This window comes from Borostomias antarcticus (genome assembly GCF_949987555.1).
Source record: "Borostomias antarcticus genome assembly, chromosome: 12".
Taxonomy (NCBI): Eukaryota; Metazoa; Chordata; class Actinopteri; order Stomiiformes; family Stomiidae; genus Borostomias; species Borostomias antarcticus.
In genome coordinates this window covers 24,764,901-24,782,910 of record NC_140245.1, presented here as the reverse complement: position 1 = coordinate 24,782,910, position 18,010 = coordinate 24,764,901, and the positions used below count along the sequence as shown (strand labels likewise).

Here is an 18,010-nt window from a genome sequence, read left to right as displayed (position 1 = left end):
CGCTTCGAGAAGCGGTCAAGGAGAGAGGACACGAGGAACCAAGACGTTCTTCTATATGCGAGTGACGCTCCATTCAAAGCAGGCCTTGCTTTTTCTTCCACTACCGTTAACCTCAGTTCTCGTCCGCTTTCCAACAAGACTTTACACGCAAAGGATTGGCCTGTGTAATACATTACACCCATCCTTATTCTTTTAAATCCTACACTATATGGACAAACGTATTGGGACACCTACACATTAAACCTACAGGAGCATTCTAAATTCGTAGAGGGGCACATTCATGCTGGAACAGAAGAGGGCTTTCCCCAAACTGTCCCCACAAAGTTGGAAGCAGAGAATTGTCTAAAATGTCTTGTAAGCTGAGGCACGAACATTTCCCTTCACTGGAAATAAGGCATTTTATACACCTGTGGCAATGGGACTGAATGAAACACCTGAATTCCTGAAATCAATGATTAATAGGCTCTTTGCACAAGCTCCACTACTTCCTGAAATTCTACAGGCATATTTATTTCCTGTCCTATACTATTGGATGGAAGTGATTAATCAGGTGTGATCAGGTGTGCCGCACACCTGATTAATCACTTCCATCCAATGGTATAGGACAGGAAATAAGGATGCCTGTAGAATTTCAGGAAGTAGTGGAGCTTGTGCAAAGAGCCACCAATACCTTTGTCCATATAGTGTGTGTAGTGTTGTGGACAGGCATAAACTCCAGGGCTGCGTTCCGAATCGCATACTTCTACTACTTACTACCAGTACCTACTACAGCTGCCCTTAGAAAGTACGTACTTTGCAAGCAGTAGGCATCCAATTGGGACATACTACCTTGTCATAACATTGCGCCTTGAAATTTGCCCACATCCGTCGCTGTCCATAACGCGACATTCGTCTACAGCTGTCACGACGCGCACATGTGACGCTGCGCACAGGATTGTGGGTCAGAATAGCCAGAAAAGCCTGCTGGCTTGCATACTGCAAAATACGACCGGATGTAGTAGGACATCCTGGTATTTTTGCCATACTGCATGTGGCATACTATGTATTGGGACATACTACATCCTGTTTTGGCATACTATATAGTAGGGTAGTATGTGATTCGGAAAGCAGCCCAGGGAAAAAAGGACCCCGTGTTACCTCATAGAACAGTCCTTCCGGAAACTGCTGGAAGCACTGGGCGCAGACGAAGCACTGCTCGTGGTACAGCTCGCCGTTGCTATTGACGATCTTCTCCGCGGGGGCGAAGCCGCTCTTGCAGCGTTCGCAGGCCGCGTTGGCCAGGGCGTTCGCCATGTTGCTACAGGGGACACACAACAGTCAGCAGACCAGATCAGAGTTGATCCCTCCGGAGATAAGTCAGCAGACAAGTGTCTACTAGACTAGAGACTTGACTAGGCCTACATCCTCGGCTGTTGAAAATCCAGTCATTCCCAAATGTGTTTCAGCTGACTGGTTTTGGTTGGTGAGTTTCAGGGTGGAGCTGAGGGTACTAAGACGTTCCCTTACTCACAGTATGAGTCACAGTCTGACCGCCGCTGCCCACGGCAACCCTCTCCACGGGGACCATGTGTGGGTGATGGGTTTGTGTGCACACTCACTCAATAATACCTCGTACTGCTTAAACCCGCAATAACATGTCCTAATTTGGTCATCTGAGAAGTGATAACTACAATATCACTTATGTCTGAGTGTACGAGGCGCACTGTGTATCAATCAATCAATCAAAGCTTTATTTGTATAGCGCATTTCATACCCAGAGGCAACACAATGCGCTTTACAGAGAACAAGGGAGGTGGGCATACGACCCACTCTCTACATATTCCAGAGGGAAGCAAAAAAACCAGTAATCACCCGGGGGCCAGATAAGTGAGCTGTAAAAATTCTTCCCTGACCCCTCTCAACAAGGCGATCGAGCAAGCTCCAGGAGTATGTTTGTCTACCGGCTAAGAACATTTATAGAGCAATAAATAACATTAAATTACATTTTCAGAGTAAGAGAGGCTAAACACATCATAGGAGAGACATGGCAAACATTGGTGTGTGTCTGTGTGTGCATAAATGTGCCTGGATGGAACAACCTGCATGTAGGCCTACATGTACTGTAATTGCCTTTCTTCCCAGTCACTTGAGCTAGCCCCCCAACCCCCCTCTTGGCATGATCATCTTTCAACTAATTTCACTTTATGATTCACATGAAGCACTTATTCATAGCACCAGACAAGGTGCCAAGACATTACAGCAAGTCTGCAAATAGAAGACTAATGTGTAATGCACTAAAAGACTAATGTGTAATACACTAAATAGAAGACTAATGTGTAATACACTAAATAGAAGACTAATGTGTAATGCACTAAATAGAAGACTAATGTGTAATACACTAAATAGAAGACTAATGTGTAATGCACTAAATAGAAGACTAATGTGTAATGCACTAAATAGAAGACTAATGTGTAATACACTAAATAGAAGACTAATGTGTAATGCACTAAACAAATAGAAGACTAATGTGTAATGCACTAAACAAATAGAAGACTAATGTGTAATGCACTAAACAAATAGAAGACTAATGTGTAATGCACTAAACAAATAGAAGACTAATGTGTAATGCACTAAACAAATAGAAGACTAATGTGTAATGCACTAAACAAATAGAAGACTAATGTGGAATGCACTAAATAGAATACTAATGTGTAATGCACTATTATATTATATTGCAGCATTATTATTTATATTATAAATAACCTTATGTGAGCAGATACTCTTCTGAAAACAAGACGAGACCAGTGGGCATTAGTATTGAGTCTTTCAGTAAAAGACCCAACCCAGGTCCTAGAAATGATCAGTTAGCCTCCTAGCATCAATGCTAAGCTGGGTTGTTGATGACTAGCTAGCAGGGTTAGCTGGTCCATGCTAGCAGGGTTAGCTGGTCCATGCTAGCAGGGTTAGCTGGTCCATGCTAGCAGGGTTAGCTGGTCCATGCTAGCAGAGTTAGCTGGTCCATGCTAGCAGGGTTAGCTGGTCCATGCTAGCAGGGTTAGCTGGTCCATGCTAGCAGGGTTAGCTGGTCCATGCTAGCAGGGTTAGCTGGTCCATGCTAGCAGAGTTAGCTGGTCCATGCTAGCAGGGTTAGCTGGTCCATGCTAGCAGGGTTAGCTGGTCCATGCTAGCAGGGTTAGCTGGTCCATGCTAGCAGGGTTAGCTGGTCCATGCTAGCAGGGTTAGCTGGTCCATGCTAGCAGGGTTAGCTGGTCCATGCTAGCAGGGTTAGCTGGTCCATGCTAGCAGGGTTAGCTGGTCCATGCTAGCAGGGTTAGCTGGTCCATGCTAGCAGGGTTAGCTGGTCCATGCTAGCAGGGTTAGCTGGTCCATGCTAGCTAGCTAGTGATGCACCAGGTTTGACTGGAAATACAAGCTACATAAAGCTAATCAACTCATCTAACTCACTTTATCGCAGTGCTATTTAGCTTTGTTGCTACGTTGATGGCCAGGAATGTGTAGGAGGGAGCTAGCTAGCTAACCAGAGAGCTATAACCCACTATCCATCTAAAGTTAATAGTTAATATCAGACAGAAAACTCAATCCTACCTGCCCGTCATGTCGGCCAGCCCCAGCATCCCCTCTAAGACACGCGATTTGGGGGATATTTGTTCCAACTGTCACTTCTTTCCAACGGGTCGTTAGCATGCAGCTAGCTCAGTGCTCAGGGCTGGTAGTAACCCGCTAGCTTGGCTGCTAATAATCCCACTGATTTGTCTCTCTGGATCTGCCTGTACGGGATGTGTCTCTGTGTGAAAACGCCCCACGTTCTTCCGCCAGTCCGACAGGTGGCAGCACTGAGCCACTGTGGGGCTGTAGCTCAGTTGGTAGAGCGCATGGATGTATTATATAAACTGGATACAGCCACTCCATTCACTGGCCGCTATCAACAATGAAGCCCTATTGAACCGCGCCATCTTGGCAAAATTTGTAGTCATTTGACTATTTCCGGTTACTTTTGACTTGCGCAGTTGAGCTTCTCTGGCCGACGCGCGTCCACGAAAAAGTTCACATTTCTCTGAAATGTAGACGCGCGTTCCCGGCTCTCCCCGCTTTGATTTAGCAATGAAAACCGGCTTGCATATTAACCTGTTTTTGTCAAATATATCAATTGGAGAAATTATTTTTTGATCCTGGCATCTTAGTTTTAACAGGTTAAATATAATTTAACATGTTTTGTTTGCTAGTAGATGGTATTCATTCCGTTCGCGATAACGTTATTGCAGCCAGGCTAAATTCCTCCAGGGAGTCAGTGACCGGCGAGTTGAAGAGCTTCACTCCCCGCCAGCAGGAGCTCTGGCCGCGGCTACCGCATCTCGGAAAACCCGCTGAGTTCGTGGCTGCTATTTCACACTCGCCCTTGATCAATCCCAATACCGATCCATGGTAATAATGAATCAATCGTTCAGATCAGATCGGCAGTGCTGCATGCATGTTACAACATCATTGTTAGCTTTATTAACATAACCATAGCCTACATTTATCTCTCTAACGTTAGGCTATCCATCACACCAGTCGGCCATTCGATAGCTGGAAGCGGTCAACGCCAACGTTGACTGAAAACACCCAAACTCAGTGTATCGTTTCATCTTCATGCTACACATCAACTCCTTTACATTGTATGTGAATAAATTCCTGTTATTCTAAAAATATCCCATTTCTGTCCATTCTTGGAAAAGGCTAATAATTGCTGTCAAAAGATCACTCCAGTTTATCACCGTATCCCACTACCATTTCAACTATGCACAGGAGGTTGTCTTGTGGTCATTTTCATTAAAAAATGATTAGCCTGATCAGTTTGTTGTATGTATTAAGCCCTTTTTGAGCGTTTTGTGTGTGTGCATTGTTAAGTGTAAGCTTATGCAGCCTACTCCAAACTTTAATGGTTACAGCAGTCTGAAACTGTGAAAGTCTTCATGTAGGCCTAGTTGTTATTTCCAAGTCTCCAATAGTTTAAGAAAATTTGGTCTTATATTTAGATGTTGTGTATATTCCTCGATTATTTGTATGCTGTGTTGTCCCGTCTGAGTTTGTCCTGTTCGTGATTGGTCTCGTGTTCCCACTCGATAGGCTTGCACCTTGACGTTGGTGAGTGGGCTTTAAACCAAGACGGGCCTTTGTATGTGTATGTGTGTATGTATGTGGTTTGTGTTTTGTGTGTCATATTCTATTATTGAAATGTAATAACAGAAACAGTGTGCCTCCTCTTATCCTCACAGCTCAAGCCATTTTTAGGAGACCAGTTCACACCTCAACCAGACCTGCTGCTGTTTAGGACCTGCTTTAAGCCCTTTTTTGTGGTGTCCGTTTTCTGTGTTCTGTGTCAAGTAAGCCAACCCACCTTCAATGCAGTGTAGCCTCCACATTTGAATGGTTACAGCAGTCTTGTCGTCTACAAGCAACAGTCTCTGGCTTTGCATGGCAATTTATGTAGTATCATCCGAGTTCTACAAATGCTGTACTTTTTTGTACTGTAAGTAACCCCTCAATTATTCAATTTTACTGGGGAGCAGTGACCATAGCCTACTTGCCAACCCTCCTGACTTCCGCGGGAGATTCATAAATTTGAACTAGGTTGTGTAGTAGATAGGCTACAATAAATTAGGACAGATGCACATTTACTGAACAGCACAGACAAAAGTCGGACATTAAAAACAATTGCTCCATACACACATATATATATATATATAATGTTTCACATTTCGTTTTAATGCTTTTAATGTCTAATTTGTAATGCTTTTAATGCCCCCCCCCCCCCCCCCCCCCCCCCCCCCGCAATTTGGTTTGGAAATGCTCCCTATTTCTGAGGTCCCAAGGTTGGTGAGTATGGCAAGCTATAAGCTATTAATACAAGCATACCGCTCAAAAAGGGCTTAATACATACAACAAACTGATCAGGCTAATCATTTTTTAATGAAAATGACCACAAGACAACCTCCTGTGCATAGTTGAAATGGTAGTGGGATACGGTGATAAACTGGAGTGATCATTTGACAGCAATTATTAGCCTTTTCCAGGAATGGACAGAAATGGGATATTTTTAGAATAACAGGAATTTATTCACATACAATGTAAAGGAGTTGATGTGTAGCATGAAGATGAAACGATACACTGAGTTTGGGTGTTTTCAGTCAACGTTGGCGTTGACCGCTTCCAGCTATCGAATGGCCGACTGGTGTGATGGATAGCCTAACGTTAGAGAGATAAATGTAGGCTATGGTTATGTTAATAAAGCTAACAATGATGTTGTAACATGCATGCAGCACTGCCGATCTGATCTGAACGATTGATTCATTATTACCATGGATCGGTATTGGGATTGATCAAGGGCGAGTGTGAAATAGCAGCCACGAACTCAGCGGGTTTTCCGAGATGCGGTAGCCGCGGCCAGAGCTCCTGCTGGCGGGGAGTGAAGCTCTTCAACTCGCCGGTCACTGGCTCCCTGGAGGAATTTAGCCTGGCTGCAATAACGTTATCGCGAACGGAATGAATACCATCTACTAGCAAACAAAACATGTTCAATTATATTTAACTTGTTAAAACTAAGATGCCAGGATCAAAAAATAATTTCTCCAATTGATATATTTGACAAAAACAGGTTAATATGCAAGCCGGTTTTCATTGCTAAATCAAAGCGGGGAGAGCCGGGAACGCGCGTCTACATTTCAGAGAAATGTGAACTTTTTCGTGGACGCGCGTCGGCCAGAGAAGCTCAACTGCGCAAGTCAAAAGTAACCGGAAATAGCCAAGTGACTACAAATCTAGCCAAGATGGCGCGGTTCAATAGGCCTTCACTTTAGATTTCGATTCCTGGGGGCTTGGGTAGAGCGGGTCGTTCAGTGATCAAAGGGTCAGGGGTTCGAATCCCAACTCCGACTGTCCACATGTCGAAGTGTCCTTGAGCAAGACACCTAACCCCAAATTGCTCCCAATGAGCAGGTTAGCACCTTGCACGGCAGCTACCGCCATTGGTGGGTGAATGTGTGTGTGAATGGGTGAATGAGAGGCCATTGTAAAGCGCTTTGAGTGCTGCTAAGGTGGAAAAGCGCAATATAAGTGCCGTCCATTTACCATTTACTGAGCTCAGGAGTCAGAGAGTAACGTTAGACAGGAATCAGAGAAGGAGACTCATTCCCACCTATGAAGTAGAGAGAGAGAGAGGTCAGAGAAGCAGGAGGGAATGGACTTTGAGGGGTTTACTGGGCACGGAGGGGGAGGGGGTAGGACTCTGCAGGAAGGCTCTGTTTACTTTCTTGGGTGACACAAGGTTGTGGGGCAGACTGTAGTAAACACGGTTGTGGGGCAGACTAGTAAACACGGTTGTGGGGCAGACTAGTAAACACGGTTGTGGGGCAGACTAGTAAACACGGTTGTGGGGCAGACTGTAGTAAACACGGTTGTGGGGCAGGCTGTAGTAAACACGGTTGTGGGGCAGACTGTAGTAAACACGGTTGTGGGGCAGACTGTAGTAAACACGGTTGTGGGGCAGACTGTAGTAAACACGGTTGTGGGGCAGACTGTAGTAAACACGGTTGTGGGGCAGACTGTAGTCTGTGAGCACTAGGATGATGACATGATGATGCACACTCTTGTCCAGTAGGTGGCGGTATGCACCTTTAAGCTGTTTGCGATCCGCCATAAAACCCAAGGAAGAAGAAGAAGAAGAAGAAGGGGATTCATGATTACAAACTGCCACAACAAACAAGCAAGTCTGACCCTGCAGTGGTGTGTAAATATTCAACACGTTACATCAGCTGTGACTGTTTCGCATTGAGCTGTGAGAATGCAATGACAGATTTGACTGCCGATAAAGAGTGCTGGTGGTATCGTATGTGATAATGTGCTGTGGTGGTCTAATTTGAGAGGGCGTGTGTCTCTCAGTGACCGGTCCTCTCTCTGGTCAATGCAATGTTCTGTTCTGCGCTAACGACGTAGCTAGATTCAATTGTTTTAGGCCTGCCGAAATATTCAACTTGTAGGCCTACAATAATAATCGTTTGTTACTTTTGCTTGCTTGTAGTAGGCTCTGTGCACCAGCTCCACTACTTCCTGAAAGTCACTTGGCATCTTTATTTCCTGTCCAATATGATTGGATGAAGTGATTAATCAGGGGTGCGGCAGACCCAGCGCACACCTGATTGATCACTTAATCCAATCATATAGGACAGGAAATAAAGATGCCAAGTGACTTTCAGGAAGTAGTGGAGCTGGTGCACAGGGCCTGTTTGTCATTTTGCAGATATCCAGGATGCGGGCCTCATGGTGTCTCTCTCTCTTGCATTTCTTCTAACCCAGTTTGCGAAGCTCTTTCGTTACTGCAAAGTGCCATTAGAGGGATTGAGAAGAGAATGGACCGGAGAAGTCTAAAGAACCCGTATCCAGACTATGATGGAAGCCCCGGATGTTCCCAGGGGCTCTTTGACTCTGGAGGAAAAGTGAGTGAGAGAGAGAGAGAGAGAGAGAGAGAGAGAGAGAGGTTTCTAAACTGTCTCAAGTCTGTGGTAGTCGCATTAGGGAGGACCAACTACTTTTCAACATTATTGCCCTTTCTTCAGTATCCTGCCGTACCAGCTAGCAGCTGGGATATCTTGGAGTTACATTAGTTAATCAACTAATTAGGTAGGTACTAGGTACAATAAGTCAACAAAGGACAACAAGGAACAGTCACTGTTACAAAATCCAAATATATAATTGAGCTAGGATATGTGCATGGAGTTACATTAGTTAATCAACTAATTAGGTAGGTACTAGGTACAATAAGTCAACAAAGGACAACAAGGAACAGTCACAGTTACAAAATCCAAATATATAATTGTGCTATGCTATGTGCATGCAGTGGAACTACTCCACCAAAACTGCAGTAACTAACAAATGTAGCGTACATCAGACAATGGTCCGACCACTTCCAATTAGTCGATCAAGGCCTACAACAAAGTCTGTGTGATCACAACATGACTCCCACAGAAGCAGAAACCTTCTAGGCAAAATCCCGATCATTGTTTAGCCTATGCCACAGCCTGCTCAAAGGAAAACCAGCCGGTATGTCTTTCCCACCTACAGCTCACAGCAGAGTTTGCCCAGCGGTTGAGTGGTGAAGTCACTGGGTTGTTGTCAGTCATGGAGAACGGGCTGAAGTCCGCCGACCCCAGGGACTGCACCAGTTACACCGGATGGACAGGTGAGGAGGGCGACCCGGGCATGCATTTCAAACAGACCCTTGAACAAAAGCGTGGTTGCTCTTTGCGTTACAGAGGAACATCGTTTGTGTAAAGAGGAGGCTAGAGTAGAGCAGTCGTTGAATAGTGAAACTCAGTATAAATACCGTCCAGCTGCGTCATATAGCCGGCTTTTTCTGTGGCGCAGCGGGATAGAGCAGTCTCTCGCAAACGGGCGAGCTCAGAAAAACGAAGGTTCGAATCCCACCCAGGGTAATCCCTTAACATGGGTCAAACGAACGAGTGACACCGAAAAGCAGAGCTTTTTGTCCGTCACACACAATTAGTATTCATCCGATTTAAAACCGTTCAATGTGATCGTTGACTGTGCGTCTGCTAACCTGTACCGCCCCCTCCCCGTCACCTCTCACCACAGGTATAGCCCTTCTCTACCTGCACCTGCACGACGTGTTCAGTAGCTCCTCCTTCCTACAGAGGGCGCTGGAGTACGTGAGCCGCAGCCTGAAGTGTCTGACCCGGAGGCACGACGTGACGTTCCTGTGCGGCGACGCGGGGCCGCTGGCCGTGGCCGCCGTGGTCTACCACAAACTGCAGAGGGCGCCAGAGGCTGAGGAGTGTCTGGGCAGGTGAGCGCCTGGGCTGTCGCACGGCGAAGCTCACGGAACGGGGGGGGGGGTACCGTAGAGAGTCCGCTCTCGTCCGATCTGAGTACCCAGAAGCACTCGCTGCGATGAGAACTTCTGGGAACAAGCTGTGATTGGCCCACGCAGGTAGTGGGCGGTGTGGAGAGGCTGATTCGGCCTCTGATTGGTCACTGAGCGTAGATTTCCGCTTTTCAAGTAGCCTATCGCTAACGAGTCCTGCGCTCTAGCGAGCTCCCGGTAGCATATCCGGTGCGATTTACTTGGACTTTCTTCCACGTTAACTCTCACTTCACCAAGGTTTTTATTACACAAACGGCAAAGTGTATTACCTTTAATGAGTTTTTCATTTAGTACTGACTATATTCCGCTGATAAAATAATGTTCAAATGCAGCTGGATTTGAAAGATATGCTAATGTGCTGGCTCCGCCCCTCTGCCCATGTTTGGTGGCGCATGACTCCAGACTAGCTCCCGTCTATGTCCGACCTGCTCCTGTCTATCTCTGACCTACATACAGTAGATAATCCATAGAATGCAACTCTGTGTCGAGATACATTTTGGACAAATACTATTATTTATTTATTTATTTTATTTTATTTTATTTTATTTATTTATTTATTTATTTATTTATTTATTTATTTATTTATTTATTTATTTATTTATTTATTTATTTATTTATTATTATTATTATTATTTTTTTAAGGAGTAGCCAGGCACATGCTTTGCTGTATATGGGGTCGTGTGGTAGGATGTACAATACTGTATGCGACACATGTACTGTATGCTGTGTTGGGATAGGTCATGTAAACAAGCAAGGGAGAGGGAAATACTTCTAATTTCTTCTCCTCCTCCCTATCCCTACCCCTCCTCCCCCTTCAACCCACCCTTGTTCCTCCTCCTCCTCCTCCTTCTCCCGGCTCCTCCTCAGGCTGCTGCAGCTCCACCCGGCGGTGGTGAAGGGCTCGGGGGGCCTCCCCGACGAGCTCCTCTACGGCAGGGTGGGCTACCTGTACGCCCTCCTCTTCATCAACCAGCAGCTGGGACAAGACAAGGTCCCCGTCCAATACATCCAGCAGGTTAGTCAAGGACACCGTCCACCTCGGCTCTATTTCAGCTGCACAGAAGTGTGTTTGTGTGATGGTTAAACCTCTGGACAGGGGCTTCTGTCCCATGTGATCGTACTGTACATTGAGGTCATACATTCAGTATTCAGAAGGGAAGGCGGACAGACATGGGCTGAGTCAACCTACCTTATATTCCTGAAGGTCCTTCAAATTCTGAATAGACTATGACACTCAATATGTACTGCATGATGTAGGAGTATTCAGAGTTTGTATGTTCATGTTTACAGTGACGGTGTTTGTGACAATGTTTACGGTTGTGGTTGTGACTATGTTTATGGTTGTGGTTAGGGCTGGGTTTAAAAAATCAATTCTGAATCAAATGATTCAGAATCGATTCATGAATCCCAAAATCGATCTTTTATTTAATGATTGAATTAATAAATGAAGGAATGAAAAGTTCATTAATTCATTTCATTCAATGATTCATTTATTCATTCATTTTTGGAAATCAGTATCGATACCCAGCCCTAGTATTGATGTGTTGCATAACTTGGCAGCCATGTAATTAAGATTACAACTACAAAAAACAGGTTTTAGTAACACTAATCGATATTGAATCGAATCGAATCATGATAATCGATTCTGAACCTTGTGAATCGGAATCGAATCGATTCTTGAAATTCGACTCGATACCCAGCCCTAGTTGTGGTTGTGACTCTTCTCCCAGATCTGTGATGCAGTGCTGGTGTCAGGAGAGGCTGAAGCCAAGAGGCTCCGCCTCCAGGACCAGAGTCCTCTGATGTACGAGTGGTACCAGGAACAATACGTTGGCTCCGCCCACGGCCTGGCTGGCATCTACTACTTCCTTATGCAGGTGAAACTGTTTGGCTAACCACGAGCTGTGTACACTTCTCATTGGTCGATAAGAACTTTATCTATTTGCATCCCAATGATGGCACTCATCCCAAGTAGGCCTATTCCAAAACATTTTTCAAGCAAAGACCTATATAACTTATTATTGTCCCAGAATGCATTGTGAGACTGGTTAAAAAGACACACAGCAAACTCCGGTGATTGTTATGTTTTATCTATATGTTTATATTAGGGATGCACCGATATTAAAATTTTGGCCGATACCGATAACAGATATTAACATTGCTGTCATGGCCGATAACCGATATTTACCGATGTCGATATGTTCTGTATAAAAACACGTTTCTATGATAATCAAATGTTATACATACTGAAAAACACATGGAAACACTGTCTCTATTTCCAAAACATTCGGAAAAGCCGATAAATCATAGATTTACCACATTGTTTCCCCTCAAAAACAACACACACAACAGCAGCTAGACAGAAATAATGATCCGCTGTTCACATCTGCCCTGTTTTGCACATCAGACCGATACCGATATATTAAAAAATGACAAACATCGGCCGATACCGATATGATTGCCGATATATCGTGCACCCCTAGTTTCTATGTTATCTATGTACATGTCTCCTGGGAGGCGGCCCAGTGACTGTTCTGGTCTCTCTCCAGCCAGGGTTGGTTGCTGGGGAGGAGCGGGTCCAGAGGCTGGTCTCTCTCCAGCCAGGGTCGGTTGCTGGGGAGGAGCGGGTCCAGAGGCTGGTCAAGGCCAGCGTGGACCACGTGTGCCGCCTCAGGTTCCCCTCGGGGAACTACCCCCCCTGCATCGGGGACGCCCGGGACGAGCTGGTCCACTGGTGCCACGGCTCCCCGGGGGTGGTCTACATGCTGCTGCAGGCCTTCAAGGTCAACCTGCTCTTCCTCTCTCTCTCCCTCCCATCCCTCCGTCTGTCCATCCATTCATCCATCCCTCTCTCTATCCATCCATCCATCTATCCATCTATCCATCTATCCAACCATCCATCCATCCATCCATCCATCCATCCATCCATCTATCTATCTATCTATCTATCTATCTATCCATCCATCCATCCATCCATCCATCCATCCATCCATCCATCCATCCATCCATCCATCCATCCATCCATCCATCCATCCATCCATCCATCCATCCATCCATCTATCTATCTATCTATCTATCTATCTATCTATCTATCTATCTATCTATCTATCTATCTATCTATCTATCTATCTATCTATCCATCCATCCATCCATCCTTCCATCCATCCATCCCTCTCTCTCTCTATCCATCCATCCATCCATCCATCCATCCATCCATCCATCCATCCATCCATCCATCCATCCATCCATCCATCCATCCATCCATCCATCCATCCATCCATCCATCCATCCATCCATCCATCCATCCATCCATCCATCCATCCATCCATCCATCCATCCATCCATCCATCCATCCATCCATCCATCCATCCATCCATCCATCCATCCATCCATCCTTCCTTCCTTGCATCCTTCCTTCCATCCTTCCTCTCTTTCTTTCTTTCTTTCTTTCTTTCTTTCTTTCTTTCTTTCTTTCTTTCTTTCTTTCTTTCTTTCTTTCTTTCTTTCTTTCTTTCTTTCTTTCTTTCTTTCTTTCTTTCTTTTTCATCCATCCATCCTTTCTTTCTTTCTTTCTTTCTTTCTTTCTTTCTTTCTTTCTTTCTTTCTTTCTTTCTTTCTTTCTTTCTTTCTTTCTTTCGTTCTTCTATCCATCCATCCTTCCCTCCCTCCCTCCCTCCCTCCCTCCCTCCCTCCCTCCCTCCCTCCCACCATGTGACCTGGCTAGGTGACAGCGTGGGCTCTACAACTCAGCTGTTCCCAGTCTGGTCTGATACCATCAGCTCTCTCTTCAAGGGAGAGGTTGTGTTTGTTCAGTGAGGAGAAAGGAGGGATGTGTTACTGCAGGGTGAAACGTAGAATTATTATAATTATTACTGTATGTGCAGTGTATAATTATCGTACATTGATTTGGATAAAAAGCGTCTGCTAAATGACTGTAATGTAATAATGATGACTCATGCTGTGTGTGTGTGTGTGCGCGCGTTTGTGCGTGCGTGTGTGTGCGCGTGTGTGTGTGTGTGTGCATGTGTGTGTTTGCGCGTGCGTGCGTGTGTGTGTGTTTGCGCGCGTTTGTGTGCGCGTGTGTGTGCGCGTGTGTGTGCGTGTGCATGCGTGCGTGTGTGTGTGTGCGCGCGTGCATGTGTGTTTGCGTGCGCGTGTGTGTGTGTCCCAGGTGTTCGGCGTGGCCCAGTACCTGGAGGAGGCGGTGCAGTGCGGGGAGGTGGTCTGGCAGAGAGGCCTGCTGAAGAAGGGGTACGGTCTCTGTCACGGAGCGGCGGGCAACGCCTACACCTTCCTCGCCCTCTACAGGGTCACACAGGAGCCCAAGCACCTCTACAGGGCGTGCATGGTGAGCGGCGATGAGCGTGCGGGTTTTTCCACTCCTGTGTTTTTGGCTAGAGCGAGCGAGTGGCTGTCCCGCAGTCTATTAAGGTCAGGGGTCACGGCGGCTTTGCTGTTGCAGCCCCTAGACTGCGGAATAGCACCCCCTTCTCTTTTAGATCTGCCCCCTCAAAACCTACTTTTACTCTCAAAGGCGCAAAACTTAATTTTAATTTAATTTTAATAACTTATTTTTGTTTTCAAAGGCTCAAAACGTACTTTTATTCCCGCTTTGACTTGTATAGCACTTTGGTCAACATGAGTTGCTTTTAAATGTGCTTTAGAAATAAATGTGATTTGATGTGATTTCATTAGTGTGACGGGAGGTGAGATGAGGCTTTGACGTTCTATTTTGAGACGCATGAACAATAGAATTACCGTGTTTGAGCCACGCTGTTGGCAGCGATCCACCCAGGACCATTAATAAAGCAGCCTAACGTAGGATTTGGTATTTTCGCGATATGGCGCCCCCTACAGGTTCTTTTTTGCACAACTGTCGTACAATGGTAAATACTATGCGCGTTCAGTACAGCTGCACGCCTGCATTTGTGAAACCGGTCCCCAAACACCCACGAGACAAGAGAACAGTTGATAGCTTGAAGAAAAGGGCCTAGTTAGTATATGTATATTCCCAGATATAATGTACGTGATTGCCACAACTACTGTAATGTCGGTCTATTGACGGCCTCGTTGGCCCAACTTGCAGCAGTACACACACACGCATGCATCCATCCCCAAATGCGGTAGCTACAAATCATACAATGCTGCGCTTCCTGGCTCCTGACAATCCGTGTGGCTAGCCAAGTCATACAATGCAGCACAATACTCCTGACATTCCTATCGTGTGGCTAGCCAACTAGTGCTGCAATGATAAATTACCTGTATAGTACTGTGATTTGAGAATATGCGCTATTATTATAGCAATAGCCAGAGGAAGTTGGTGTGTGAAGTAATGCCGTAAAGCGTTGCGGATTTTTCCGGGAAAATAGCGGCTTGCTACACCAAACTAATTAATTCAAGAAACAGCATTCGGGGGGAGGGGTGGGAACGAACAAGGCAACATTCAGCCTATTACAAGGCAGTGTACCATCAAAATAATTTCAAAGCTGTTATTCTAAGGTTAAAAAAAAAACTGCATTGAGCCGCTTTAAAAATGGAAATGATTCATGGAATGAGAGACAGCAGACAGGCGGACCTTTGATGTGGATGAACAACTGATAGGTGACCGTCGCAGCGTGTCAGCCGCTGACGTCTGAGGGGTTTTAAGTTGAGGCTGTTATGGAGTGTTTCCAGTTCGCACACATCCCTCGGGTAGTTCCATCAAGTCACTGCTATTCATATCCCGCCAGAAATAGTCCTGACAGATTTCTACCAAAGCTCTGTTTCACATCCCCAATGCATCGGGAAGGCATTGTGCTCGCAATTTAATCAGCGCGGCGGCTTCTAATGTTTCACAAGTTTCCAGTATAGGGATGTGGAGTTTGTATTCTCAGGAGACAGTAGTAGTCACTCGATCCTCTGTTGCTCCTGGAATCTACGGCTGTTGTTGTTGTTGTTGACAGCCTGGTGTTAGTATTTGTCCTTTTGTAGTTTGCAGACTGGTGTATGAACTACGGCAAACATGGCTGCCGGACCCCAGACACTCCCTTCTCTCTCTTTGAAGGTAACCGATAATAGCGGCTTAAATGTAAATATCAAAATTGAAATGAAATATGTTGACCATTTTTTGCAGTGTACCGTTTAGATTAAAAGATTGGCAACCTTGTTAGGTCAGCCTTGGATAGAGAGTAGATGGCTCTTTGTCATGACTTGAAATCAGCATTGTCACTTCCTGTCCACAGGCATGGCTGGCACCATCTACTTCCTGGCCGATCTTCTGCAGCCAATGAAATCAAAGTTCCCTGCCTTTGAGGTGTAAAGGTATCCATGATTACCCCTGCCCACTCTGGAAAACATGACAGATTCCCAAACACGCGCTCTCTCTCTCTCTCTCTCTCTCTCTCTCTCTCTCTGTTTCTGTCACTCGCTCTCAATCCCTCACAGTCCCTCTATCTCGCTCCCTCTCTCTCTCTCTCTCCCTCTCTCTCTCTTTCTCACACACACACACACACACACACTCTCACAGCGTCTCCTCTGTGAGTCACAATTATGGCACGGTTTCCCACAGTCTTCATCAGGTTTCATCCCATAAGCTTGCTGGTATTTGGGTCTCACCAGCTGACTGCTGTTGTGTTGTTGTGTTGGAGCGACTCAGAGAGGGGAGGGCCCTACGTGAGCTTCAGCCTATCACGTCCACAGTTCATTTCTCTGCTCCTTCTGGGAAATGAAGTCTCATCTATCCTATGAGTCTTGCTCATTAGCTGGCGAAGTACACACTGCATTGAAAAAGAGAGCACTTCTTAGCAGCATTTCTTGTACATGTGTATATTAATTCAATACTTATTTTATTCAAACGGTTATGTACGTTTTCAAGGAGTAGGCTGTGTGAAAAATGTGATGTGAACCCACTGTTTGCCAAACTTGATTATCACATTGCTTTCCACTGCTACATTATGTTCATTTGTTGTGTATTTGGTAACTGAAATTAATAGTGTATTTGGTAACTGAAATTAATATTTCATACAGCATTAAGCAGATTGTGCTGCAATAGAAACATTGGTTTGTAAATAATGGTTACAAACTTAAGCTACTGTCTAAGAGATGCATTGAAACTGACACAAGTTATGTTTGTTGTAGGCTTGGTCTTGCCATTGGCTTCACAATAAACAACATGTTTTTACTAATTATGCCTGTTACTGTATCTTTGCTGAGGAATGTAGGCCTATTCAGTTGTCTAGTATCATTCAAATCTGCTCTCTCTAGACCAGAGCACCGTGACATTTAATTGTAGTAAATCAAAAGTACATTCATGCAGACACCCCCCTTGGCAGGACCAGGGTGGGACTTGCTGCCCATTTGATTAAAAGTTATTCACCCAAAAAGGGGCAGTAACCATACAGTACCCTTGTCATGAACGTTCCTGGATGATTTCTCTGGTCTGTGTGACTGTCAGTTGTAGTAACAAAGTACAACCACCGAGGGGCAGAGGAGAGCAGGCTCCAGAGCTGTTAGGCCTCTCCTAATCAAACTGCCACCTCAACCTCCTCGGCTTCCACCTGTCACCTTTATGGCTGCGCCGTAGATGACCACACAGGGACAGCGACGCTGCGAAGCTTGCATTTCTTAACTGTTGTCGGCATCACCGAACAAGGGTCGTGACTATTCACATCCACGGCCCTTAATGTTAAAAATGAGTATTTGATGACAGAGGCCTGCTTTTTTATCAGTCAGACCCCATCCTCTACTCTCTCTAGTCGTGTGTGGTGTAATATATGAATATAAGGCCAACCTGAATGACCTTATTTGACGATTTTATTGTGCTTCATCTAAGCCAGCCTAATTCGCGGGACACTAATTGGGTCCGGTTTAGCTCCCGCGCGGGGGCCAGAGTCAAAGATCCGCGTCCCCGTCCCTATAGAACTCTCTGGGCTCCGTTTACTCCAAATAAGGGTCATGTAACATGTCTGAGTAGCGGCCAGCAGGGCCACACAATGCCTCTCCGCTCTTTTTTAAGCCCTGCTCCCCCCCCTTTACGATGTGTGGCTGACTTGGCCGGGCCGCTCCTTCTGGAAGGAAGGGGTCTTTGGGGGGGGGGGTGGAATGTCCCAGAAGCTC

General features: G+C 45.6%; 2 protein-coding genes across 2 annotated transcripts in view; one reads left to right on the top strand and one right to left on the bottom strand.

Moving 5' to 3' along the window:
- LOC311315843 (LIM and senescent cell antigen-like-containing domain protein 1) overlaps positions 1 to 3,717 on the bottom strand; it is a gene marked incomplete at its 3' end in the record, with an annotated part of 4,789 nt that extends 1,072 nt beyond the window's left edge. The window contains exons 1-2 of the mRNA XM_084446540.1: positions 3,586 to 3,717; positions 1,138 to 1,297 (exon numbers count right to left, since the gene is read on the bottom strand). Of these exons, the coding sequence (XP_084302666.1) occupies positions 1,138 to 1,297; positions 3,586 to 3,614 (189 nt within the window). The 5' untranslated portion in view covers positions 3,615 to 3,717. The remainder of the gene's footprint in view (positions 1 to 1,137; positions 1,298 to 3,585) is intronic.
- Positions 3,718 to 8,346: 4,629 nt separating this feature from the next.
- LOC311316504 (glutathione S-transferase LANCL1-like) lies at positions 8,347 to 16,238 on the top strand. The gene is made up of 9 exons (XM_084447368.1): positions 8,347 to 8,471; positions 9,097 to 9,214; positions 9,628 to 9,838; positions 10,784 to 10,931; positions 11,647 to 11,793; positions 12,466 to 12,699; positions 14,088 to 14,264; positions 15,887 to 15,959; positions 16,138 to 16,238. Exons 1-9 carry the CDS (start codon positions 8,385 to 8,387, stop codon positions 16,212 to 16,214), a joined length of 1,272 nt encoding a protein of 423 aa, XP_084303494.1. The 5' UTR covers positions 8,347 to 8,384; the 3' UTR covers positions 16,215 to 16,238.
- The last annotated feature ends 1,772 nt before the right edge of the window (positions 16,239 to 18,010 follow it).